Below are 27,260 nucleotides of genomic sequence, written 5' to 3'. Positions count from 1 at the left end.
CTGTGGGCCTGGTCGGTCTATTCTGGACAATTTGTCCTTAATTCGGGATATTGTGGACTTCTCTAGTTCATTAGGCATTAAAGCTGGTCTCATTTCTCTGGACCAGGAAAAGGCTTTTGATAGGGTTGAGCACCTTTACCTCTGGAAGACTCTGGAGAGGTTTGGCCTCAGCCCAGGTCTCTTAGCTATGATCAAGGTTTTGTATCAAGACATTGAGAGTGTACTGAAGATCAATGGAGGACTGAGTGCACCTTTTAAAGTGCACAGGGGGGTGAGACAGGGCTGCTCGCTCTCAGGGATGTTATACGCACTTTCTATTGAACCCATGCTGAGTAAGATAAGAACTAAAATTGAAGGGTTGATTTTAAATGATTTTAAAAAAAGCCACATTTTATCAGCAAATGCAGACGACATCATCGTCTTTGTAAAAAATCAGGAGGACATCCAAGAACTGGGAAAAATTGTCAGTGATTTTAAAATCATGTCAGCTGCTAGAGTGAACTGGGGGAAAAGTGAAGCGCTAGCAGTTGGAAGGTGGGAGGGGGGTTTACCCAGTCTGCCGGGGGGGCTGATGTGGAGGAGAGATGGTCTCAAGTACCTGGGGGTTTATGTTGGCAATGAGTCCATGGTTCAGAAGAACTGGGAGGGAGTGGTGGACAAAATGAAAGGGAGGCTTAACAAGTGGAAATGGCTGAAACCACAATTGTCTTACAGAGGCAGAACCCTGATAATAAACAACCTGGTAGCTTCTGCTCTGTGGCATCAGCTGGCATGCATGGAACCTCCGAAAGGATTGATTCAGAAAATACAAGCATTTTAACAGACTTCTTTTGGGACAGGTTGCACTGGGTGCCCCAGTGTGTGTTGTTTTTACCAAAGGAGGAGGGGGGGCAAGGGCTGGTGCATATCCAAAGCAGAATATCCACTTTTAGATTACAGTTTTTACAGAAGTATCTCTTAGGTCCACAGGATGTTGTTTGGAGACAAGTAACAAGCAGCATCCTGAGGGGGGCAACTGGGTTGGTTTTAGACATGCCACTGTTCTTAATGGATTTTAAGCTGTTTAAACTGTATGGATTATCTCCTTTTTATCAGTCACTTTTTAAGACATGGAACCTTTTTAAATGGAAAAGGCTGGAACCTACAAACTCTCTGCACTGGCTTTTAGAAGAGCCGCTGATCAACGGAGCCAGGCTGGATGTCCAGAGCAGCTCCACACCAGGCCTCACCAGCATGCTGTGCACCGCCGGAGCTGTAACCTTGAAGACGATGGTCCATGCAGCAGGTCCTGGACTTAACAACATCCCGGCGGTGGCGTCCCTCATCGGGCAGAGATCCAGGCGACAGGCAGAACACATTTTAAACGAATGGATTAAGAGACTCACGGGCGAGGAGGTGAAGATGCTAAAGGATTATTCTGCTGGAACGGAAACCCCTGATGACAGCGACCCGTTTCCGGAGCTAGGTTTTAACCCAAATCTGGATGGGCTCTCAGGACCTTTTTTAAATAAAACTGAATGGAAACAACTGGACCTGTACACAGCCAAAGGGAGAGCCATGTATGAATGTTGTGTTTTAACCCTGAACAAAACTAAGCTGGATGTGAGGCCTGACACGGTGTGGAGGAAGAGACTGGATCTGGACAGCAAGGACAAACCAGTGTGGAGGGTTTTATACAAATCACCTTTAAGGATGAGGACTGGCGACCTGCAGTGGAGGATTTTACACGGAGCCATAGCGGTCAACAGTTTTATATCAAAAATCAATCCAACAGTCAAGTGCAATTGCCCGTTTTGTGGAGAAACAGAGACAGTTTTCCATGTTTTTTATGAATGTAAAAGACTTTTAGAACTTTTTAATACACTGCAGAAGGTTTTTAAACAGTTTGGTGAGACATGGAGTAAAAGGGCCTTCATTTTAGGAGCAGGATATAAGAAATCAAATAAAGACAAATGGGAACTTTTAAATTGGATGTTAGGGGAAGCTAAGATGTCAATTTACAGCAGCAGGAAGAACAGAGTAGAGGATAGGGCAGGACAAGAAGCTCTTCCTGTTTTTATTTCTCTACTGAAAGCAAGAGTCTGGGTAGATTTTAGGTTTTTTAAAGAAATGAAGGACATGGATGGGTTCATCAAAAAGTGGTGTTTTAATGATGTAGTATGTTCTGTGGTTGAGGATGTTTTAATTTTTAATATGACTTTCTGAGTAGGTTTTAATATTGTTCTGAACGTACTGTTCGTATCCATTCATTAACAGAACTTTTGTATACATTTTGAAAATAAAGGGTTCAAAAATCAAATCTCTCTCTCTCTCTCTCTCTCTCTCTCTCTGTCTCTCTCTCTGTCTCTCTCTCTATCTCTCTCTATCTCTCTCTCTCGCACTCTCTCTTTATCTCTCTCTCTCTCTCTCTGAGAGCTTATGTGGATGCACTGTTTGAGAAACGTTTCTATAGCTTAAATACAAAATGATGCAAACTCTAACACAATGGTAAGTCATTGATGCTATTGTCCACTGACATGGTTTTGAAGCTACTGTAAACTAATATTTGATCTCCAAACATCTTAAAATGTGCATATTTAGATCGGGGGATACTGCCCTCCGGCTAGGGGCCTGTCTCCATGGAAACTAAAATACTGATAACGTATCTAATAATATCCTAATGTCTCAGAATTTCTACTTTTACTTTGGATTCTCAAGAGTTTAAGTTCAGGATATAGTCATATACTTGATATTATTTTACTTATTATTTAACTCAAGTAAGTCTAAGGGTTACATGGTCCGTTAATAGAAATGTCCATTTCATGACGCAATGCGTTTTTTGTGTACATGCATTCTTCAGAAAGCCTTTCAAGCTGTGACATGTTCACAAATCCAACAATAATGTCAATAAACTTTAAAGTTCATCATTTGTTCCAACACATTTCATTTTATTTTGAGCTACAGGATATTTACATTTCAGGTGTGTGGGTTTGGATTAAGTTCACACGACTGGAAAGGACAAAAAAACATTCAGCAGTGATTCTCAGCATTTCTTGTCTAACTGCATGTCATTTATATATATAGATTATATAAACAGTTATTAATACAATAACTTTACACTAACATCATTTACATTTTAAGTTGCAAAATAAGGATTTTCACCATTTATACCTCACATATTGCTGAGCTCACTGTTTTCCACAGAACTTTTAATTAACAGTTTCTCATATTTATCCATTTTAGCTCAGTACTGTAACTTCTTTGCCTTCTTGCTAACTAGCTTTAAGATTACATCTATTTTGCTTAACACATGAACTCTTCAGACTCTCTGTGATGACTTATTGTGAATATAAACTTCCTTAGGCCCGAGGAAGCTGTCGAGAACATCTCGGGTCAAATCCTGACGTCTGAGTATTAACTCTCATCTTGGTGTGAGCTGCTGGAGTCTCTGTTGGTCGTCTGACGTCGGGGCGTCGCTGTGAATCTCACCTGTGGAAAGTTCATCTCCACTTCACCTTCACTGGTGTGGTCGTCCAATAGATTTGGAAATGTTGGTGCACGTGCAGTTGCATTACTAATGTTTTCATAGTCCTGCAGGGTCTCTGGTTCATTCTAGGATGATAGCGGAGGAAGTTTAGAGATTATTTGTGTTACATTTAAGTGGTTTTAAAGCTGAACCGCATTTGATGTGGTTTTGAGAAAAAGAAGCTCTTTCATAAACAGGTCAGAAGAGATCAGAGACTTAAATATCCTGAATCTTATACCTATACTCTCCATAATCACTGTTTACTACGATTTCCAATATACAAATAGCCAATTAGAAATCGATTTAGAAATTTCAACAACAGGTGGTTAAATAATATTAAAGATGTATTGTGTTAAGACAAGGTTCTGACAACAGGCCACCGTGACCAGACACTATGGCTTAAACAAATGTGTCATTACCGATAAACCAGAAGGGGATTTGATGTTTGTTGTTCCTTGTTGAACAGATTTCCTCCAGTATCTGAAAACATAGAGGCACATTATTTGGTAAAACAAGCCAGACCATCTCTGAAATGTATTTATTGAATTTGATCAAATGCACTTATTATTCATTCACCTTAAATTTACGACAATTACACTGATAATCATCAGGAGAAGTAAAGCAACAATGAGGGACTTCAGGATGTGCAGATAGTTTCCTGTGGTTAGAAGAGAGAGAGCATCATATAGACACTGAGTTGTGAACATGGTGAATTAGTTTCAACTTTATTCCATGTGCAGAGATTTATTTCACACTGAACTAGAAATACTGTACTGCAGTGCAGTCAGACAACTCACATTCGATCATGTAATATATTTATTACAACAAATTTAGTGTTTGGCGTCTAGGCTCCAACTTATATCACTCCCACATATGATTACACAGAATGATGGGAGTGATGAGCAAATACTTGTAACTCCTCTGTTGGAACCTACAGGTGGATGCTGGGATGGTGGAGGGGCTGAAGCAACAGATGGCAATATTGCAGCAGCAGTGCAAGCAAGTGGGGTTGATGGGAAATGTCTCTCTGGTTAAATAGGTGTGTATTATAATTGGTTGTGGAGAGTGAGGTATGTCACATGATGCATGTCACCTGATGTATGTAACATGATTGGCGCAGCGCAGCTAGAGTTGCCTGCCAGAACTAGCTCGCCAGCGTCGCCACATTTGTTTACCTTCCGCCAACCAAGATTCTGATAAGACCTCACAGCTTTGTGAGGACACAACCTTGTCCTTTGACCTCCAAATTCTTATCATTTCAACCAGAAAAATACTGATATAGACCTCCCATATGTCTCCTGAGCAATAAAACACACAGTTATAAGGACTTGAAATTCACTCACGTTCAAACAGATGGACGGGATCAGACAAACTTTGGTCTACTTCATTTTCTGCGATGCAGTAGTAGACTCCTGACTGGTTTGAGTACACTATGTGGTTTTGATGCTTTGACACAAGTTCATCATTTTTCTCTCCCTTCCTGTACCATGAGTAGTGTTGGACTGGGGGAAAGCTGTGACTGAAGCAGATCAGCATCACAGAGCTCCTCCCGTCAAGCTCCTTCTTCTCTGCAGACCACATGATGTACGTGTGTTTTGGAGAAACTTGGGAAATTCAGGAGAAAAGACAACGTCATTTTCTGAACATCATCAAAGATCAAACATGAATAACACAACAAATGAAGTGACATTATTGCTGCTCTTTAGAGCCAGACTGAGAAGAATGTGAAACTTATTTTCACACAAGTTAATGGGCATTAAAACAATAAAATATGAAACAAACTGGGTTGAGATTCACCTGGTGAAATTTTCAATTTTTTTCACAGCAATTTCTCTTCATAATAAACTACAGTCACTGATGTTAGGTTACTGATCCTTAATAACTTCAATATTTTTGATTAGCTTTGCTAAACGTTATTTTGAATGAAAATAATAATTTAATATAATAATTTGTTCTTCTTTTTGGAACCAGCACGTCTGATCAGTATTTACTTTATACGCAGTAATGTAGAATATATCCTCCTTGTTTATCCATTCTCCATCACAAGTGCATCATTCTACTCACATCTGACTTTAACCTCAGCTGGCTGTGACTTTCCAATTCCAATGTCATTGGTGGCTTCACAGCTGTACAGTCCACTGTCAGAGGGACTGGCTGAATTCACCGTGAAGGTCTGAGTCTGAGTCTGTTGGATGATTTCCTCTCTCCCATCAGTCGTCTTCCTCCAGGTGACAGAGCTCACTGGTGGGTTGGACTCGGCAGAACAGCTCAGTGTCAACGACACATTTTCCCTCACATCAAGACCAGGATTTGCTTGAACTTTCACATGTTTGGGACTGTCTGCAGTAACCCAAAATATAGAAAGCAGAGAACTGTCAGATTTAACCACTGTCCAATATAGTTTCAACTGTCAGAAGTTATAATTAATTAAAAATAATGGACCACGGAAAAAAAAAACTTTTGCTTCGATATTTTTTTTATGAATATTTTTGGTTTGATCTATCATTAAAAAAAATGGAAAAGTGGCAGCTGAAGTAAGTCGTCGGGGCAGGTTATAACTTGGTTATTAGAAGAGCCACTGACAGAAATGCTCGTCTTCCTCGGCTTACTGGAAAAAGGACGCAAGTGAAATGAACTTTATCTCAACAACAGGTGAATCTGAAACAGAAGATTCTTTAAGGTTAATTCACAACCCAGATAACACACGGTTGTTGGCCACTTCAGGCAATGATCCGGCACTTCTGGTCTTCTCGTGGCCCAAGACAAATCTGGACCAAGACACTTGCTATGTGAGTGACGGTCCACTAAGAATGTAATATTGTGAATACTATGCAAAAGATTTTTGTTCAGAATTCAGATTAAATCAATACATGAATGTGAATGTGGATTAATATAGAGCAGCCTGGTGACACTTGTGGACATTTGAGGGTTGTGGGAGGATGGAGACAATCCCCAGCTGCCAGCGTATCACAGGGACGACGTCCAGTGAGAAATAACCATAATAATAATCATAACAGCAGGGTGTATTACCTAAAAGATAGAACATCAATACAATTAATTCATCAACTTACATTTAACAGTGACTGTAATATTCTGGATCAAATATTTGTCCGTGTTGTCCTGTGTTTGGCATGAAAACTCCCTCCCGTCATCCTGCCAGCTGGCTTTAAAGCTGAAGGTGGTTCTTGGCTTATCTTGATCAGAGCCTGTGACCCGTGTCCGGTCGATCTGAGTCACATCTTGAATGTGAGGTCTTGAAGGACATGAACTTGAAGTGGAGCATGTGAGTGTGACCACGTCGGACTCCACCAGGACAGCTGGTTCCTCAAAAGTGAGCGGGCATCGGTTTACTGAGAATATGAAAGGAAGAGAAATATGATGATGAGTCTACACAACAGCTAAATTCTAATTGTACAGTGTCACTGAAAAGATGTTATTTTAATAGAAGCATTGATTTTTAAAGGTGTAGCCGACTTGACTGGGAAACTATGAAGAGTGAACCTTTAGAAAAACTGCTGTAGAGTCATAACTGATCTAGAAGACTTCAAACCATAGACTAAAAGTGAAGTCAAAGTGTCTAGATCGCCACCTGGAGCCTGACTGCGGTACAAATGTCAACTCCTGAATTTTAGTGAATGGGACATGGACCAAACTCAAAAGTCAAAATACAAATCAACTAAAATTATCTCAAAGATGGATACTGTAGTTTTAATCACTGGTGTAGGTTCAAATGTTCATTTTCATGTACGTTTGCTTATTAATTAATTAATTTCGTTGCTCAGGCATGAGGAACACATTTGTCCACTAATTGTAATGTTATATATATTCTGAAATGTATTTGAATATTCAGCATTTTATTAAACATACCTTCAACGTTGAGGGTCACTTCTTTAGAATTCCATCTCATTCCCCCCCCTACAAATCTCAAAGAATACTTTCCGCTGTCACTTGTTCTCAGGTCACAGATCAAAATACTGCACAGTGGCTTTGGCTCGGCATAGTAACTATTCTTCCAACTTGAAGATGGAGAACCGATGTATTTCACTCTGTTTGCAAAGTCAGGACTGACCGGATGTGTCGAGTTGTTTGTGCTGTAAATGACAGTGGATGTAAAGTCTTTATCACTGTCGACCCATCGTCTATCTTTCATCCAAAACCAGTATGCATCACGATCATCAACATCTTCTGTGACTTGGCATTTAATTTCAGAGCAGGATCCCTCAGTAGCCAACAGCCCACCAGGTTCTAGTTCAAAGGGAAGTTTAGGGTCACTTGTAGAAACATCTGTTGGTGAAAACACAAGTGGAGAAGTCAATTCATCTTTAATGCAAATGTTGGATAAAAAAAAATATTGTTTTCAAAGTAGAGAAACAAAATCCTTACGTTTTATTAGGGCCAGAAAAACCAGCCACGTGACTCTCTGAGCCTCCATCTCATGTGGGACTACAACTGGATTTCTGAAACTAATAAAAAACTGAAAAGTGTATAAAAATATCAAAAGACATAGATATTTTTCTTTTTACTGTAAAAAGTGTGATCAGGGTTATTTTTCACCTCGTCTCAGAATTTCCTTCTTCCTCTTTCCATTTCTTTTACTGACATTTAGAGTTATCTTCATTCTGTTCCTCATATCAAGATGATTGTGAACTTCTGGTTTGAAAACACAAAAGTCACCTCACCTCTACGCAGAATTTGTCATGTAATTAATTAAAAATTGAATATTTGGGCAACATGTTTCTGTTAATGCCAGAGTTTAGTTAGTTTTTTACCTCTAATAACTAAAAAATAGTTTGTTTTCTGTTTTCCTTTTTAATTTTAGTTGACATTCACTACTTGTTCAAAACACTTTTATCCAAAGAAACCCAAGAAGTAATGTAATAAAGACACATAACAGTGTCTTTATTACATTTAAAGTTTGTACCCTTTTAGTCTGAAATATATTGTTTAAAAAGTCATATCTGGCTCTTTGGGTTCATGTCAGTGTTCAGGGAACTATGACATCTGAAACTGATGTTTGAGTTTTCATTTGGAAGAAAATATTTCAACTGAATGGGAAAAAAAGGGTTTTAAAATATTATTATAATTATTCTGATTATTCTGATTATTATATTATTATTAAGTGATATGGATTCAAATTTTATCAGAAAAAAATCCACTTGTTTCATCCATAAAAAAAATAGTTTGTAATCAGTGTATATACTGTAAATAAAACTCTAGTAGAGTAACATCATGAGGAGATAAATAACCATAGAAGCTTGTTCTTACCTCAGAGGAACCACTTGTATCAGTCTGTCACACACAGCCTCACTCCGAGAATGAGACTTTACAGAAAAAGGAAGTTTCCACACTTTGAAAAGGGATGCAAAAAAATAATTAGCATCCCTTATCATGCAAGCCAGAAAACAGCTTCTTGTAGGTCTTCTTATTACAGTGACAGTGTTTGCAGTTTCTCACAGAATCTGCACTCAGATGCACTTCATCCCAAATCCTCTTTTTGTCGTTGTTTGTGGTGAAGTCTAGTTCACAGGCTTAGAGCAGTTTAAAGTACTACATATTTATTTGGAGAATTTATGCTCACATAGTATTTACAGTGTCTCTGTTTAAAACGTCATCTAACAATGTGAAAAAGCATCAAAAGGGTTTGCACAAGTCTGTGGCCCTTTAAGTCTCGGGGTTCCACACCTCGCTGTCGGGCCAGTCGCTCGACTGATTTGTCTCAGTGTTTCCAGACTGGCTTTCCTCTTCTCTGCAAGGTTCTTCTCTCTCATTGAAGCTAAGAGAACCCAGTAACCGTTAGTTGCGGTTTCCCAGTACAGCCAAGTTGATCCTTCTGATCAAGAGATCTTCCACCGCGTCCCTGACATCTGATAACTAATTGAGTTCTATGGATTTCATTAGGGGATTTCAGGGTCTCATGGAAGCTCAGGCCTTTGAAAACATCAGCCATTTCTTCAGAGAGACACAGAGTGAATTATTAGAAGAGTCACAACAGGTCCTTTGATAAAGAACAGATATGATGGATACCATCTGTCATCTATCGACTAATTCCACTAATCTCTCTCTATCTATTTAGTCTGTTGTTCTGTGACCTTCATATCTGGAGAAGCGTTCATCTTATTGGCTTCACACGTGACATGTGCATTGTTAAGGGCCCATGGAAGTGCAGTGTGCAGTTTGTCGTGATTTGGAAACACAACACGTTCAATAACAGGCTGATAAGCTTTGAATAAACAGGTGATCAGTGCTCTGCAGCAGAGGCGACTGGGACCATCAACTGTTCTGTGGACTGAGTCCCACAGTCGACCTTTAGTTGCCATGGCAAATCGAACAGGCACGTTTACAACTGGCTCTGGTAACAATATATACAACAGGTGTCTTTGCAGTAGTAATGATAAATTATAATTAACTTAGAGGAAACCTGAACTAAAAAGTTAAATAATAACAATATATTGATGTTATATTCTTAAGCAGCACTGTTAGTGGAGGAAAGTAAACATTTAAATAAACTCCTGAACTGTGCATTTCTTGTTTTTTAATAACACTTCTTCTCTACAACTTATGACATTTCACATGTCTTAAGTTGTTCAGGAGAGCATGACACAGGCAGATCCCTTCATCTGAAGTAAAGTAATGGCGCCAAGATGGCGCCACGAACGGCTGCCTCGGTGTGTTGGTGCGCACTTTTGTGTTTTCACGATGGACAAGCTTCTTACCATCAGGGACACAACACCATCCAATTTATGTCCCAACTTTCTCGCCTCTTCCGTGGATTTAGTGGACTTACTCATCAAAGGTGCGGTGGTCCTCGGACACGCAGTGAGACTCCGGCTGAGACGACGAGGGAAGCGCGCTGGGGCCCTGGTGCGCTTCAGGGAGCGGGGATTACGCTCACCTCTCCCGAGCATCCTCCTCTCCAATGTCCGCTCGCTGTGCAATGTGCAACTGCGCCTCCTCATCCGGACAAATAGAGACTTTTCCCTTTCTTCTGTCTTGTGTTTCACGGAATCATGGCTGACCGAAGCCACACCGGACTCCGCCGCACAGCTGACCGGCTTCCAGCTGTTACGCGCGGACCGCGACCCGATCCTCTCACGCAAAGCAAAAGGCGGAGGGATTTGTTTTTATATAAACCAGGGCTGATGCAGCGACGTGAAAGTGATTTTACAGTCCTGTTCTCCGGACCTGGAAACTTTTTTCATCACCTGCAGACCGTTCTACTCTCCCCGTCAGTTCACCTCTTTCATCCTGGCTGGAGTTTACATCCCCCCGCAAGCTGACGTGCGCGAGGCACAACGACAACTCGCCGAGCAGGTACTGGGGGTGGAGAGGAGGAGAGAGAACACTTATTCCCCTGTTATTGTCCTCGGGGACTTTAACAAGGGGAACTTATCTCAGGAACTCCCCAAATACAAACAGTTAGTCAAATGCCCAACTAGAGGGGAGAACACTCTGGATCACTGTTACAGCACCATCAACAAGGCGTATCATGCAGTTTCCCGCGCTGCTCTTGGCCTGTCCGACCACGCTCTTATTCATCTGATCCCAGCTTACAGGCAGAAACTCAAACTTTCTAAACTGGCTGTGCTGAGATCAAAGAACTGGAGCAACAGAGAAGCTTTGGAGGAGCTGCGTGACTGCCTGGACAACACTGACTGGGACATTTTTAGAACTGCTTCTAACAGTCTGGACGAATACACAGATGCTGTGACGTCATACATCAGCTTCTGTGAAGACCGATGTATTCCAACACGCACCAGGGTGAGCTATAACAACGACAAGCCCTGGTTCACAGCAAAACTCAAACAGCTTCGTTTGGAGAAGGAGGCGGCCTTCAAGAGTGGGGACATGGATAGTTTCAGACTGACAAAATACTCGTTTGGCAAGGAGATTAAGGAGGCCAAACGACAGTATTCAAAGAAGCTGGAACAACAGTTTGCAGCCAACGACTCCTCGTCAGTCTGGAAGAGGCTGCGGGTGATCACCGGCTGCAAAACCAAATCCCCCCACTCCGTGGAAGACCTCAAACTTGCAAACGAACTGAATGACTTTTACTGTAGATTTGAAAGACAATGGACCAGTTCTAACCCACACTCCCAGTCCCCCCACATAGCTATTACACGGTCCATCAGCACTGGAGCCCCACAAGGTTGTGTGCTCTCCCCTCTTCTCTTCTCCCTCTACACCAACAACTGCACCTCCAGCCATCCCTCTGTCAAACTCCTGAAGTTTGCAGACGACACGACCCTTATCGGATTAATCACCAATGGGGACGAAGCCGCCTACAGAGAGGAAGTTAACAGCCTGGCTTCCTGGTGCAGCCAGAACCACCTGGAGCTGAACGCTTTAAAAACTGTAGAGATGGTAGCAGACTTCAGGAGGAGCCAAGCCCAAACCGCCCCCCTCAGCCTGTGCGACTCCCCAGTTAAAACAGTGGAGTCCTTCAGATTCCTGGGGACCATCATTGCACAGGACTTGAGGTGGGCGGAGAACATAACCTCCATCATCAAGAAGGCCCAGCAGAGGATGTTCTTCCTGCGGCAACTGAGGAAATTCAACATGCCGCGGAAAGTGATGGTTGAGTTCTACACAGCCATCATTGAGTCCATCCTCACCTCATCAATCACCGTCTGGTTCACTGCCTCCACTGCCAAGGACAAGGGCAGACTGCAGCGGGTCATAAGGTCAGCTGAGAAGGTCATCGGCTGCGACCTGCCGGCTCTCCTAGACCTGTTCCACTCCAGGACCAGTAGGAGAGCAGGCAAGATCATGCTGATCCTTCACATCCCGGTCACCACCTATTCCAGAGACTTCCCTCTGGAAAAAGGTTCCGGGCCATCAGGACTAAAACCTCTCGCCATCTGAACAGTTTTTTTCCCCGTGGCAGTGGGGCTCACAAACAAGCCCCCTGCATCACACTGACTCTGCACCACACTGACTCTACCCCACCACACCCCACCCCCTGCACATACTTTATAATTTATAACTTATATACTACTGGCACTATCACCAATCTCGGCACCTTCGCACAGCACATGCTCATAACTCTGTTACTCTGTTACTGTATATATGTATATACTTTATTCTACTTTATTCAATTTTATTTTATTTTATTCTATTTCTTATATATTGTTGTTTTTTATATTGTTGTTTTATGTTCAGTGCACCAATGACACCAAGGCAATTTCCTGTATGTGCAAACATACCTGGCAAATAAAATAATTCTGATTCTGATTCTGATTGTGAGCTCCATGCAGGTCCGGAACTCAGTATTATTTAAAAATGAGTGTATGTGGGCGGTGGGCTGAGTGAGTTAGGAGGTGGAGTGGATAATCTTCTGGTAAATATACAAGGTAACATAGTGTTAACGTCTCCTGCTCGACCTCCAGACCGGAGTCGGTGACGTACAGGGGAGATGTCTGTTCTCCTCCCGGGCTGAAGACGCTTCTCACTTCAGGTTCACACCCTTCACTTTCTGCAGCAGTAGAGAAATAACAGAGGACACTTCTTCTTGCCTGGAGAAGCTGTTGTATTCATTTTCCAACACACTGTAACTTACACTCTCCATCTTTATACTTTCTCCTCTCTCTCTCTCTCTCTCTCTCTCTCTCTCTCTCTCTCTCTCTCTCTCTCTCTCTCTCTCTCAGAGCTCACTGCACTGTTTGAGACACGGTACCAGTTCAAATACAAAATGATGCAAACTCAAACACAATGGTAAGTCATTAATGCTATTGTCCACTCACATGGTTTTGAAGCTACTGTTAACCAATAGCTGCTCTCCAAACATCTTAAAATGTGCTGTTTAGATTGGGGGATACTGCCCTCCGGCTACGGGTCTGGCTCCATCGCAACTAAAATACTTACTCATTGATGCACCTGTGTGAAAATGGAATAACTTATCTATTAATATCCTAATATCTCAGAATTGGTACTTTTACTTTGGATACTCAAGAGTTCAGGATATAGTCATATACTTGATTTAATTTGACTTATTACTTAAACCAAGTAAATCTAAGGTTTACATGGTGCGTTAATAGAAATGCATCACAAGATAATGTCCATTTCATGACGCAATGCATTTTGTGTGTACATGCATTATTCAGAAACCACTTTTGTGGTGTGACATGTTCACAAATCCTACAATAACGTCAAAAAACTTTCAAATTCATAATTTGTTCCAACATATTTCATTTTATTTTGAGGTACAGGATATTTACATTTCAGGTGTGTGGGTTTGGATAAGTTCACAACACTGGAAAGGACAAACAATACATTCAGCAGTGATTCTCAGCATTTCTTATCTAACTGCATGTCATTTATATATATATATATATATATATATAGATTATATAAAAAGTTATTAATACACTCATTTTACACTCACATTATTTACAATTTAAGTTGCAAAATAAGGATTTTTAACATTTAGCTGAGTTCACTATTTTCCCCAAAACATTTAATTAACGTTTTTTAATAAATATATATTATATTTTAGCTCAGTAATATAATTTCTGTGCCTTCTTGCCAACTAGTTTTATAATTATGACCTATTTTGCTGAACACATGAACTCTTCAGACTCTCTGTGATGACATATTGTGAATATAAACTTCCTCAGGCCCGAGGTAGCTGTAAAAAGCAGGGCGAGAACATCTCAGGTCAAATCCTGACGTCAGAGTATTAACTCTCATCTTGGTGTGAGCTGCTGGAGTCTCTGTTGGTCGTCTGACGTCGGGGCGTCGCTGTGAATCTCACCTGTGGAAAGTTCAGCTCCACTTCACCTTCACTGGTGTGGTCGTCAAATAGATTTGGATGTTGGTGCACGTGCAGTTGCATTACTAACGTCATTATAGTCCTGCAGGCTCTCTCGTTCAGTCTAGGATGAGAGCGGAGGTAGTATATTTATTTGAGAATTTATGGAATGAATTCAACTAATAGCAAAATACATAGACTGAGAGGTCATGGTTTCTGACCTTTTAAACTCGCGTTGGGTTGCACACCATCGCATACACAGAGTCTTCTTCCACCTTTCTTTGCTTCTTCCTTGAAAAACAAATATCAACATGACGTGTGCTGATCAATAACACCTTTGTTGTTCTGGTATTATAACACAAAGATTAAATTCTCACTTTATCTTTTCCTTAAAGTGCAGAGGAGCGTAGTGGACAGAATAGTCCTCTGTGTTTCCAGCTTTCTGTCTCGTGGGGTTTTGTGCAGAGGCAGCCTGAGCAGATGCAGACAGAAAACATCAGTAATTATCAAACAGCAACAGAATCGCTTCATTCATGCTCATCATTGCTGCTAAAAGCCTTTGTCTTGATGATGTTTTCCTACACTTGATATCTATTGCACTTCTGTCCGTCCTGGGAGAGGGATCCTCACAATGTCTCTCTAAGGTTTCTACGTATTTTTACCCTGTTAAAAGGGTTTTTAGTAGTTTTTCCTTACTCTTGTTGAGGGTTAAGGACAGAAGATGTCTCACAATGTTAAAGCCCTATGAGACAAATTGTGATTTGTGAATATGGGCTATACAAATAACATTTTATTGATTGATTGATTGATAAACAGGTCAGATGTGATCAGAGGCTTAAATATCCTGAATCTTATACCTATACTCTCCATAATCACTCTTTCCTATGATTTCCAATATACTAATAGCCAACTAGAAATAGATTTTGAACTTTCAACAACTATAGTTAAATAATTTAAAAAAAGGATTGTGCTAAGACAAGGCTCTGACAACAGGCCACCATGACCAGACACTTTGAATTAAACTAGTTTTAATATAAATCTTCTTGAGTTTTACTGAAGTCTCCATGTATGATTGTTTCAATTTATTGTTTTCTTGTTTAAAGTGTTGTCTCAACCCGGGACTCACCTGGGGCAGATTCAAAATGCTGTAAACAGCGTTGATGTCGGTTGGAGGCCTGTGGAATATAAAAGATATATAAGAATAAACATATGCATACAGAATCAATGACTATTATAAATAACAGGGTAGACTTTCATTTTGCTATTCATGTCATTCATATCATCCTTGTCCTGGGTGGGGACAGTGTGTTGAGTGGTTGTGGTCTTACGTGCTGTCTGGAAGAGGCTGGAGTCCAGGGGCCTCTGGACGCCTCAACTGCTCCGAAAATCCTGAAGGGGATTTGGTGTTTGTTGTTCCTTGATGAATAGATTTTTTCTTCCTGAATCCGAAAACATAGAGGGACATGATGTGGTTACACATGCCGGACCATCTCTGAAATGTATTTATTTAATCAAAAGCACTTCTTATTCATTCACCTTAAAACTACGATGATTAAAATGATAATCATCAGGACAAATAGAGCAGGAACGATGAAAATCAGGATGTTCAGATCTGTGGCTAAAAGAGAGAGAGCATCATATATAGCTTGACATTTGACCTTTGGCTACCGAAATCAAATCAGTTACTCCTTGATTCTACTTGTGTGTTTATGCGAATGGCCGTAGGACTTACGCCGGGTTTACACCGGGCGCTGAAGCGACGCGTAAACGTCGCGTAAGCGCAGCGCCATGCCTTAAATAACAGCTGACTCCCATCCACTCTCATGTTAATCCCTTGTGCCGGCCGCACAGGACGCTGAAGTGCAGCGCTGCGCCAAGGCTGCCTCGCGCAGTGCAGCGATCGTTTCGGCGTCGAGTCTATTTTTTGCGCTTGACGCGAGCGTATCGCTGCAGGAAACACACTGAAAAATGATTTTAAACGATATTGATGACATATTTTATATGATATAAATGATCAAATATGCATCCCATAGTTTGTATTCCCCTTCTGTTGTCCTGGAGTTTTAATTTTACCAATTTTACCGATCACATTATTAAATGTCCCCCTCTGCCCCCCCACTACAGCCACACAAGCAGTCATAAAGATAAAAAGAGAGAGGGGGGGGGCGGGAGTGTGTGTGTGTGTCTACGTACTCTCCCCGGAGTGGAGAATACGTAATTTACCCTCGACACCCGACATTGAACGGAGCAAACAGCGGAGAAGTTCTTGAAGAAGGATGACATTAAATTAATAATTGATATGGAGAAGTACAGTGAGGTGTATGATCCTCGGCACATGTTATATAAAGACAACATTAAAAAGGACAAATGCTGGGACGCCGTTGCAGTTAATGACAAATATCAGCTGCATCTGTGATCACGGAGAGGAACCGCCGCGGAGAAAAGCGTGTTTGTTGTGACCAGCCTGGCGCCTGCGCACTAGGGATCTACGCGGCGCTTACGCGAGGCTTCAGCGTCCTGTGTGTTCAGCCCAGCGCCTGCGCGCTAGTGCGCTGCGCTTACGCGACGCTTACGCGTCGCTTCAGCGCCCGGTGTAAACCCGGCGTTAGGACGTACAGACGGACAACCAGAAAACATGATCTGATATAAACCTCCCACATGTCTCCTGAGCAATAAAACACAGAGTTATAAGGCCTTGAAATTCACTCACGTTCAAACAGATGGACGGGATCAGACGAACGTCGACCTAATTTATTTTCTGCGACGCAGTAGTAGACTCCTGACTGGTTTGAGTACACTGTGTGGTTTTGATGCTCGGACACAGTTTCATCCTCTTCCCCTCCCTGACTCTTCCTGTACCATGAGTAGTGTTGGACTGGCGGAAAGCTGTGACTGAAGCAGCTCAGCATCACGGAGCTCCTCCCGTCAAGCTCCTGCTTCTCTGCCAACTCCGTGATGTGAGTGTGTTTTGGAGAAACTAGCCGGGAAATTCAGGAGAAAAGACGTCATGTCAAAATGTCATTTTCTGAACATCATCAAAGATCAAACATGAATAACTCAACAAGTGAAGTGACATTATTGCTGCTCTTTAAAGCCAGACTGAGAAGAATGTGAAACTTTAAATGGGAGGATAAAACCGACTGGCTTTGGATTCACCTGGTGAAACTTTACATTTTACAAGAGCAATTTCTCCTTGAAACAAACTAAAGCCACTGATTTTAGGTTACTGTTCCTTTTTTAACTCCAGTATTTTTTATCAGGTTTGCTAAACGTTATTTTGAATGATTTGTTGAATTTGCTGCAATAGATTTTGAAGTGTAAACAACTTGAAATGTAGTTAAATAATATTCAAATCTTTTCTACTAAGAAAAAGTTTGGTATCAGAGTTTTAGAAACAAGAACCCTGAGGCTCTGAAACACCCTGACTAGCTTAAACCTAAAACTAATACGTTTACATTACTTCATTCCCTGATTTGTCGTAGTTCTAGTTTCTATTCTTCTATTTATTCTTTTATGACAGATTTGTGTATTGTAAAATTCCACTGACCAGGTGTCTCAATGCTGTGACCTTGACAAACCTTGACCTTATTTGGTGATGTTTTCTTCCAACTGCTACAGTGGAAGAACACAGCAGATAGACACAGATGATGATTTCATGTCTTTTTTTCAGATTATGTTTTATGAAACGCCTCTTTGTTTAAAATCTGGCTTTTGTGAACTGTGGGGCAGTTCCACTTTGCAACCCGCAGAGCTTAATATCAAAAATACTCAAAGGCAACTCCAGTCTGAGAATGTCATTATTTCAAATCTTAAGATGAATTTAGATCACATTTGTAATTAGAATTTTTTCATAATTTGTATTTTGATGTGATTTTAGTTATTTGGGAAGCACTTTGTAATGTTGTTTTGAGAACTGCTATTTAAATAATTTTTCAGGTAAGTTTGGAGAAAGTGGACCAGGAGCACAATAACATGCAAACCCATGAAAATTGCATTACACATTTGCAGCACAAATTATACTATAAGAAAACGTATAACTGCTTAAAGTCACAAGGCTTCAATTAAACAGAATTATACTTAACTCTGATGGAAGAATTACAGAGATTTAACTACTTTAGGTCTTTAATTTCTCAGGTGCTATTGTTTCAACTGTCAGAAGTTATAATTGATTAAAAAAACTGGACCACTGAAAAAATTAATGAGAAAAAATTTACTTCTGCATCAATAGGTTCTTTAAAGGAATATTTGGTTTGATGTGATTGGTTGAAAAATAAAGCCGCAGCTGAAACACTCACATTTCACCACCAACTCCTTCTCCTTGCTGTCCTTTGAGCCCTCAGTGTTCTTGGCACGGCAGAAGTACAAGCCAGCGTCGGCTGAAGTCACAGTAAACTTGTGGTAGAGAGAGTTGCTGGTTTGTGAATAAACCTTATTTTCAGTGATTTCTAAAGACTGAGGATTTGGGTCAATCCTCATCAAGGTGAGAGTTGACTCTGGGAAACTTTCAACAGTGCAGGTGAAGGTGAAGGTCTGATCTTCTGTGACCTCAGAACTCATATACAGTTTAGGTTCAGTGGGCGGGTCTGTAGAGAGGAAGCAGAATTTTCTTTAAGGCACACTATGATTTTATTGTTTTTCTTCCCTCAGTGTCAACAACACATTTTCCTTCACATCAAGACCAGGATTGGCTTGAACTGTCACATTGTTGGGACTGTCTGCAGTAACCAAAAATATAGAAAACAGAGAACTGTCAGATTTAACAACTGTTCCTAATATAATGGTCTTTATTATATAGAGTGATCCTGCATAATACATGTTTTTTATTTCATCAGGGTTGAATTCATTGTAGATTTGTAGGTAGTGGACTAATTTACAAAAGGGAGCAAAATAACATGCACATCTGTGAAAACAATAGCCTACATTGCATTACAACACAATTTATACTATTGTGGTGTTGAATTATATCTCAAGAACACTTATTTGTAATTTTATTCAAGTCAACACGAACTCCTCAAATCAACAACCGTCTTCCTCACTCCCCTTCCTCATTCACCCCTGACCCCCAACAAACCAGCCAATGAGAGCCTGTCATCCCACACAACCCCAAAGCCATTGGTCTAGAGCTGTCACATGCCCCACCCCGACCTGTTCACTGACCCTCAGGACATCTAAATTCTCCTTTAACACAGTGTCTTATCTGAACATAAAACATAACAAAACATAAGCATAAACCCAGTCCGTTACCATATCAACAGAATTATTCTTAATCTCGTTGAAGAATTACAGAGATTTAAGTAAAAGTACAAATATCGCAGTACAAAAATACTCCATTACAAGTAGAGGCCCTGAATTCATCATTTAAATAAGCAGCACAGTAGTTTATCAGGAGTATTCATTAAGTGGCAGAGTGGCACCACGTAACATTACTGGATCATTATTATTGATCATTTATAGATTAAATGAATTTATATAGGGTCTGGTAGTTTATTGATATTTTCTAAGCTCTACAGAACTTAATCAAACAGACACATTTACTTTAGGTCATTCATTTCTCAGGTGCTATTGTTTCAACTGTCAAAAGTAATAGTTATATAGAAAATACATGAGATAAGTTACTTTTTCAAAGATAGATTTTTTCAAAGAAGATTTGGTTTGATCTGTTTGGTTGAAAAAATGCCGTTTCTGAAATACTCACATTTCACAACCAACTCCTTCTCCTTGCTGTCCTTTGTGCCGTCTCTGTTCTGGGCACGGCAGAAGTACCAGCCAGCGTCGGCTGAAGTCACATTAAACGTGTGGTAGAGAGTGTTGATGGGTCCTGAATGATGATTATTTTCAGTGACTTTTAAAGTCTTATAATTTGGGTAGGTCTTCGCCAAGGTGAGAGTTGACTGTGGGAAACTTTCAGCAGTGCAGCTGATGGTGATGGTCTGACCTTCTGTGACCTCAGAACTCATAGACAGTTTAGGTTCAGTGGACGGGTCTGTAGAGAGGAAGCAGAATCTTCTTTAAAGAAGGCACATTATGATGTTATTGTTTTTCTTCCCTCTAGTCTGTGTTACATACGTTTCTTGTAAATGTAAAAGTTCTGCAAAGCAAAATCGAATGAACTCAAAGATGGATTCTGTAGTTTTTATCTCTGGTTAATGTTCAAATGTTCATTTTTCATCTATCTTTTGTTATCAATTATATTTCCACCTGGAGGAGCCTTGGTTGCTCGGGGCATGAAGGACAGATTTGTCCACTAATTGTAATGTTATGTATATTCTGAAATGTATTTAAGTATTCAGATTTTTATTGTACATACCTTTAACTCGACTTCCAGGGTTATTTGTAGAAACATCTGTCGGTGAAAACACAAGTGGAGAAGTCAGTTAATCTTTAATGCAAATGTTGGAAAAAATATAAAACCTTGTTCCCAAAGATGAGAAATAAAATCCTTACGTTTCATTAGGGTCAGAAAAACCAACCACGTGACTGTCTGAGCCTCCATCTCATGTGGGACTAAAACTAGATTTCTGAAACAAATAAAAACTGAAAAGTGGATAAAAACATCATAAGACCACAGAACTTTTTCTTTCGACTGTAAAACGTGTGATCAAAGTTCTTTTTCAGCTTGTCTCAGAATTTCCTTCTTCCTCTTTCCATTCCTTTTACTGACAGTAAGAGTTATAAATTGTTTTGTTCCTCATATCACGATGGTTGTGAAATTGTGGTTTGAAAACACAAAAGTCACCTCACCTCTACGCAAAATGTGTCATTTATTAAAGGAAAATAAATGTAATTATTGTAAAATGGAATATTTTTACCACATATTTCTGTTAATCCCAGAGATCAGTTTATTTTTTCCTTTAATAACTAAAATTAAGTTTATTTTCGGTTTTCTTTTTTAATTGTATTTGACATTTGCTACTTCACTTTTATTCAAAGAAACTCCAGGACACATTTAAAATAGGTTGACTTCAAATATAACAATGTCTTATTTCAATTCTAATTTTTGAACCTTTTACTCTGAAATATACTGTTTGAAAAGTCATATCTGTGTCTTTGGGTTCATCTCAGTCTTCAGGGAACTACGACACCTGAAACTGATGTTTGAGTTTTCATTTGGAAAAAAATATTTCAACTGAATAGAAGAAAAAGGGTTTTAAATTATTATTGTTATTATTATTATTATTTCTAATATTTTTTAGTGATCTGGATTCACATTTTTATAACAAAAAACAGTTTATAATCAGTGTATATACATTAAATAAAACTTCTGAAACACTATATTTTACTCTAGTAGATCAACATCATGAGGAGATAAATAACCATATAAGCTTGTTCTTACCTCAGAGGACCCACTTGTATCAGTCTGTCACACACAGCCTCACTCCGAGAATGAGACTTCACAGAAAATGGAAGTTTTCACACTTTGGAACGGGATGCAAACAAATAATTACCATCCGCTGTCATGCAAGACAGAAAACAGCTTCTTGTTGGTGTTCTGTTTACAGTGATAGCGTTTGCAGCTTCTCACAGTATCTGCACTCAGATGCACTTCCCCCCCACTTCCTCTTTTTGTCGTTGTTTGTTGCGAATTCTGGCGAATCGTTACAGAGCAGTATGCAGTACTACATATTTTTTTGGAGAATTTATGCTCACATAGTATTCACATTGTCTCTATTTAAAACATAATCTAGCAGCGACAAACGTATCTAAAGGGTTTGTGAAGAGTTGAATAAACATAAAAGTGAACTTGAACAACACGTAAACAGGAAACATCGCACAAAGAGAAAAGCATTTCACTCTCCCTCCCCGAGAGCTGCAGCCACGATGTTCACAGCATCATCCGCCATTTAATCAATGGTGAAAATCTCATAACTGTGATGGAAATTTGACCTGGTGAGACTTCTGAAATAAAGGGACAAGAGAATCATAGTCTTTTAAGTCGACTTCTTCCTTGCAACAAAGGTCAGACAATCATACAGCATGAGAAGAGCGTTCTGCAGAGCGAATGACCAGGAAGCAGTTGCAGGCGCATACTTTTTGTGCAGATACAGTGAAGAGATGTGTGTGTATGAAGAGTTGAACTGTGTGTGTGTGTGTGAGAGTGAGTGTGTCATAGGGACCAAAGTTTGGTCCTAATGAGGCACAACAACACTCCTGACGCTCTAGTTAAGTTGTGTGAATCTGGTAAACTGTGGTTATGTTAAAGTTAGGGTAGTTAGGATGAAGGGATAAGGTTTAAGCTGGACCGTCCACAATGAATGGACATCAATGCAAAGTCATAATGAGAGGGTATGTGTGTGTGTGTCGTTGTGTGTCAGTGTGTGCGCACATGCGCACAGGGTTGATTTCACTCTTTATTCATGATGCCTGTGGCCTGAGGGAAAAAGCTATCCAAATGTAAAAACATTGGTTTTAAGAAGCTCCTGAGCTGCAGTGTCCTGTGTAATGTTGTGTTCTCTGTGTTGATGCTGCAGAGCTACTTCAGAATGATTCCTTAGTGAGTCGTCCTCTAACACTTGTACAAGATACCGACGCACAAAGTTAGAAAACTTTGTGCTCTTCCTACCTGGTTCATCTGCAGTCAAGATTAAATGGAATTGAACATTTCGTGTGTGTGACTTTTATATAACTTTTAATGATTTTCTTAACTGTTTCATACGTTGCATTTTGGCTTTTTCAGTGGTGTGTTCAGCAACCGATACAATCTTAAGGCCCAAGATCACAACTTTGTCAAAATAAAAGTCTGTCGGCCATTTAGGACAAACACAATAAGCATGAAGCCGATAAGATGAACGATTCACGATTTGCATGTTTCACATACAGACAAACGTTTGTGGAATTAGTAAGTAGATGAATACAAAGAGAATTTGCAGGTTGAGTCGAGCTGAGACAACAGAACCTGTCGGACTGAGAGGAGAAGGACGATCTGGTGTTTGGAGCAGAAATGATAAAAGTTGTTAAGGGAACTTTTGCATGACTCAGTCCTTCTGTTTTGATGTTTTGTAGGAGTGGACTCATACTGTGAAGTTGTGCGTCTTTGCTGTTTTGTCTCAATGCGTTCTCCACTCCCACATTAGCATATTTGTTTCTTTGCTCACACTTAACGTTTAATTGCTTCCAGTGTTTAAAACACGACTGAAGTGGAAACAACATTCCGTCAGTTTGCACTTTGATTGACACCTCGATGCCCAGACCCAGCTTTTTATTTTTTTATTCAGGACTCGGATTCTGAGCGTCTCCATCTCATGGGAATCAAAACTCATATCATTGAGATGGAATCAAACTCCTGAATGCAGGTTTTTCTCAGCAACAGATTGGATTTGCTTCAGAAACACAGAAGCTAAACACGCTGCACCGTCAGGACACAATGATTAAAGCTCAGACAATAGCTCCACACCTGCGCTGCAGCGGAAACCCATATTCTTCCTTATGTCTCAGTAAACTGGGGCCGTGACTCATCAGAACGTCAACAACTAAAACTAAAACTTTATAAGCAGAAATGTATTCACAGCGGCCGCTTTGTTTCCATCTGAAACAAAAATAGTTCAATTCAACTCTCTTTGAGGCACGTTTTGTTTTCCTTTTGTTTACTCAGACGGCATTGATTCTAAATATATGTATTTATATAACTGTAATTTATATATCGTGTATCTTCAATTCGGATTCCTGCTCAGATGCTGAGTTTTTTTTTGTCTCAGTAGTTGTCGAATTAAATCCAATCTAATCAACATCTTTGGAAAACAGAGATCAGAATGAAAATGCAAGTTATCAACAGTATAAACATGTTTTTGTGTGTGTGTGTGTGTGTTTGTGGATAATCTGTGTCTCAGGAGGAAGAAAGATGTATTCAGATCTCAAGTAAAAGTACCAATAAAATAAATGACAACAATTTACATTCATAATCTAACTTAAAAGTATAAGTATTATGAAGAAATAGGATCTCAATTTTATTACCTGTAGTATTTAAGTGAAGTACTCTCATGTGACAGTATTGTGTTGTTATTATAGAAGCAGTTTATTTGAATTCACTCATTTATTTACTGTGGTTTTAATTCTCTGTAAAATAATAATTTGTATTGTACATCCACTTAAGATTTTAACACCTTCACCTCCAAAGAAATAAGTTCCTACAACTGCCAAAGAAGATTCCTTAAATACTGAGTAAAGTCCAAGTAACTCAGACTTGTACTTGAGTAATTGTACTTGAGTAAATGTACTTGAGTAAATGTACAGTATGTCCTTTAAAGGTCAGGCTACAGAAATCCCTATCATTTAGTTTAATTCTTCTTAGTTCCTATTTACTGAGGAGATTTCTGCTCCTGAGACAAACAGCACTTTTCTAGAAACAAGAAACTTCCCTGTGTTCTCCTCACTGTGTTTTGACCTTAACTTCAGCAGAGACGCACATAAATAAACTTAATGTCCATAATTGGCCACAATAAAAGCAGGGGAACATTCATCACGAGTTCGATAATAAACTGCAGTGAAAATACGTCTCAATATTTCATCGACTCTGTGAGAAAAGTGTGACTCTGGTATTTTCTGGGCTGTAAATCTGTGCAGAGAGAAGCCGGCAGCGAGTCTGCGCTGACAAGTGAATATTTACGACAGGGAGTAAAACTATCACAATTAGCATTAGCTTTCATTTGGATTGTGGATTAAATTGCCTCACTCACGAGGCTCCTCAAAGCCTCAGAACATTAAAAAACCATCTCCCTGTAGAGAAGGTAACAGATTGTGCTTCAGTTTTTGACAGGAAATGGTTTAAAGCGTGTTGTGAGAGTTCAAACTAAAACACCTTCGTGCATTTCAATCTGAAGTGAGAAAAGTAGTGTCCCCTGAAAGGTTTATTTTTCTGAAGCAGTTTAACCTGCATTTACTTTGAGTTTGAACCTTCTCCAGCTGCATGGCGCTGCTCATGTTGCTCATCAACACTCACAACTCATCCAGTTTGCTCACTGACCTGTTCGAGTGGAAGGTCGGACGTCTGAAAACCAAACATCCCACAGGATCCACGGTGAGTTTCACAGGGAGAGAGGATTATGGACGATAATCATCTGCAGCTGCGGCTCATGAGCGGTTCCACTCGACGTCGGTTTGTGTTCGTCAATGAACTCATCCCCCGAGGATCAGAGGATTCAGACAATACAAGCAAATGTTGTTGTGAGTTTGTAACCGTTGCTCGGATATTCATGACGGAGAGAACAAGTCTTCCTCTTTCTCTTTCCCTGGAAACTTCTCACACTTTTCTCTGCGATTTTTCAACAGATCAGAAACAACATTTTGAAAAAACATTCCTTGTTTCTCTGTGATGAATCTTAAAGACCTTAGTCATCCCCTGACCTTTCCTCTCTTGCCACCATAAGTTTGATGCTTGATGTTTTGGCAAAAAATATATGGAGCGCTGGATTTTCATGTGAATTGATGATATAATAAACTGTGATAAGTTTTACGACCCCCTGACGTGTTAACCCGTGCGATCGCCAGGTCAATGAATTTGTCACACACGTTGGGTCATCTATTGATAAATGTAACGATTAATAATTGGCAATTTTTTCAATATATTATAAGTCATTTTGAAAAAGTGGAAAATAAATCTGACTCCAGCTCCTCAGATGTGAATTTTTGTGACCTTTGAATATAAACTAAACATAGTTTGTTTTTAAATGTTGTTCAGAGACATTTGAAAACACGACTCTGGTTCTTTGGCTTTTCATAGACGGAAGCATTGATTAGAAACATTGACAGATTGTTCAATATAGTAAAGAAATCTCAGTGCTTCTCTGCAGCTCCATCAGCTCTTGTTGGAAACCTCTGGTTTGACCTTAACGAGGAAAAATCCTGAAGCAGGAAGTTCCTGCTAATAACAACAACACACTTCAGGATTCTGAACCCTCCTACGTCCCACCCCCCGAGCTGCTGAGTTATTTTTAGAAGCATTAGCAGATGATTATACAGTTGTGTTTCTGTCCAGGTGCTAACAAGGTGTCAGGGCAGCAGATGAGGGTCTGCAGCTTCTGCAGTGCACATGTGCTTCTGACAAAAACACAAACCTGAGTTACACCAACTGTCTGCAGACTGAGGCCTCTGCTCCGTGATAACACACACACACACACGCACACACACACACACACACACACACACACACACACACACACACACACACACACACACGCACACACGGCTAAATATATGTGCAGAATTAAACTCCACACACACTCTTAGGACTCAGTGTAAAGTCGCTCGCTCAATTAGTTTCTCAGAATTTATGGTAGAACTTGATAAATGTCGACCACTGAGATCCATGACTGGAAACACTATTAGTTATGTAATTAGAATGTGTAATTGAATATGAATATTGAATGACAGCATGGCCGGACTAAACAGCTTAATTTCCCCAAATCACAGTTGAGTTAATTATCACATTAAAGTTTTATTATTCATAAAATTTGGAAAGGGGACAAAGCAGCAGGGGTTTGCATATTGCCTCCATCAGTGCCCTCCAATCATCAGTGTTGCTGCTGATAACATATATTAAAGAAACGAGGGAAAAGTCACCCGCTGTGATTCACTTTTCCAGTTTACTGACTTTTCAAAGTCAAAGATGTTTATAGGAAAGCACGAGTGAAAAAGCTGCTTTTCAACATGCATCTAACACGAGTAGTTCAGTTTGTCCCAACGCAAACTGTCCCTGAAAACACACTGCAGAACAACAACACATGTTCATGGATGAGTCCCTGAATAGAAGTTACAGAAAACAAGCGGATTTTAGCTCATTGTGTGGAAGAAATTCATCCATTTCTCTGTGTCCCTGAGTAGATGGAGAGTTCAATGTAAAACTACAAGATGCTGAAAGGAGACACAGGAGCAGGGCCGGGTCTAGACAGGCATGTATGAGGGGGCAGCCACAAATCTTAAGGGGGCATTGTGCTTTATTATATTATTATTATTATAAATTGGGATTTAGTTTGAGGGGGCACAACATTTATTTGAGGGGGCCAGGCCCCCTCTTGC

The 27,260-nt window shown here is 40.1% G+C and overlaps 2 protein-coding genes across 2 annotated transcripts in view; both read right to left on the bottom strand.

Moving 5' to 3' along the window:
* LOC133013923 (sialoadhesin-like) overlaps positions 1 to 7,937 on the bottom strand; it is a 62,093-nt gene extending 54,156 nt beyond the window's left edge. The window contains exons 1-5 of the mRNA XM_061081004.1: positions 7,889 to 7,937; positions 7,373 to 7,789; positions 6,577 to 6,855; positions 5,570 to 5,845; positions 4,849 to 5,109 (exon numbers count right to left, since the gene is read on the bottom strand). Coding sequence (XP_060936987.1) covers positions 4,849 to 5,109; positions 5,570 to 5,845; positions 6,577 to 6,855; positions 7,373 to 7,789; positions 7,889 to 7,937 — 1,282 coding nt within the window. The remainder of the gene's footprint in view (positions 1 to 4,848; positions 5,110 to 5,569; positions 5,846 to 6,576; positions 6,856 to 7,372; positions 7,790 to 7,888) is intronic.
* Positions 7,938 to 13,937: 6,000 nt separating this feature from the next.
* LOC133013922 (limbic system-associated membrane protein-like) lies at positions 13,938 to 25,166 on the bottom strand. The gene is made up of 10 exons (XM_061081003.1): positions 25,127 to 25,166; positions 19,948 to 20,235; positions 18,548 to 18,835; positions 16,963 to 17,229; positions 15,789 to 15,870; positions 15,581 to 15,691; positions 15,379 to 15,427; positions 14,630 to 14,724; positions 14,474 to 14,543; positions 13,938 to 14,376 (listed from the first exon to the last, which is right to left on the bottom strand). The coding sequence occupies exons 1-9, from the start codon at positions 25,164 to 25,166 to the stop codon at positions 14,477 to 14,479; spliced, it is 1,287 nt and encodes a 428-aa protein (XP_060936986.1). The 3' UTR covers positions 13,938 to 14,376; positions 14,474 to 14,476.
* Between the last annotated feature and the right edge of the window lie 2,094 nt (positions 25,167 to 27,260).

Source organism: Limanda limanda, chromosome 11 (genome assembly GCF_963576545.1).
Source record: "Limanda limanda chromosome 11, fLimLim1.1, whole genome shotgun sequence".
NCBI classification, from domain to species: domain Eukaryota; kingdom Metazoa; phylum Chordata; class Actinopteri; order Pleuronectiformes; family Pleuronectidae; genus Limanda; species Limanda limanda.
The sequence above is the reverse complement of the archived record's forward strand: the minus strand, read 5'-3'. Positions and strand labels throughout refer to the sequence as shown.

Excerpts from the sequence above, each read along its gene's own strand:
- LOC133013922 (XM_061081003.1), bottom strand. The coding sequence starts at position 25,166 with ATGAGCAGCGCCATGCAGCTGGAGAAGGTTCAAACTCAAA. Across the intron at positions 14,725-15,378 it reads GCATTTTGAATCTGCCCCAG|GCTGCCTCTGCACAAAACCC; the intron begins GTGAGTCCCGGG and ends GCATCTGCTCAG. Across the intron at positions 14,544-14,629 it reads CACTTTAAGGAAAAGATAAA|GAAGAAGCAAAGAAAGGTGG; the intron begins GTGAGAATTTAA and ends TTGTTTTTCAAG.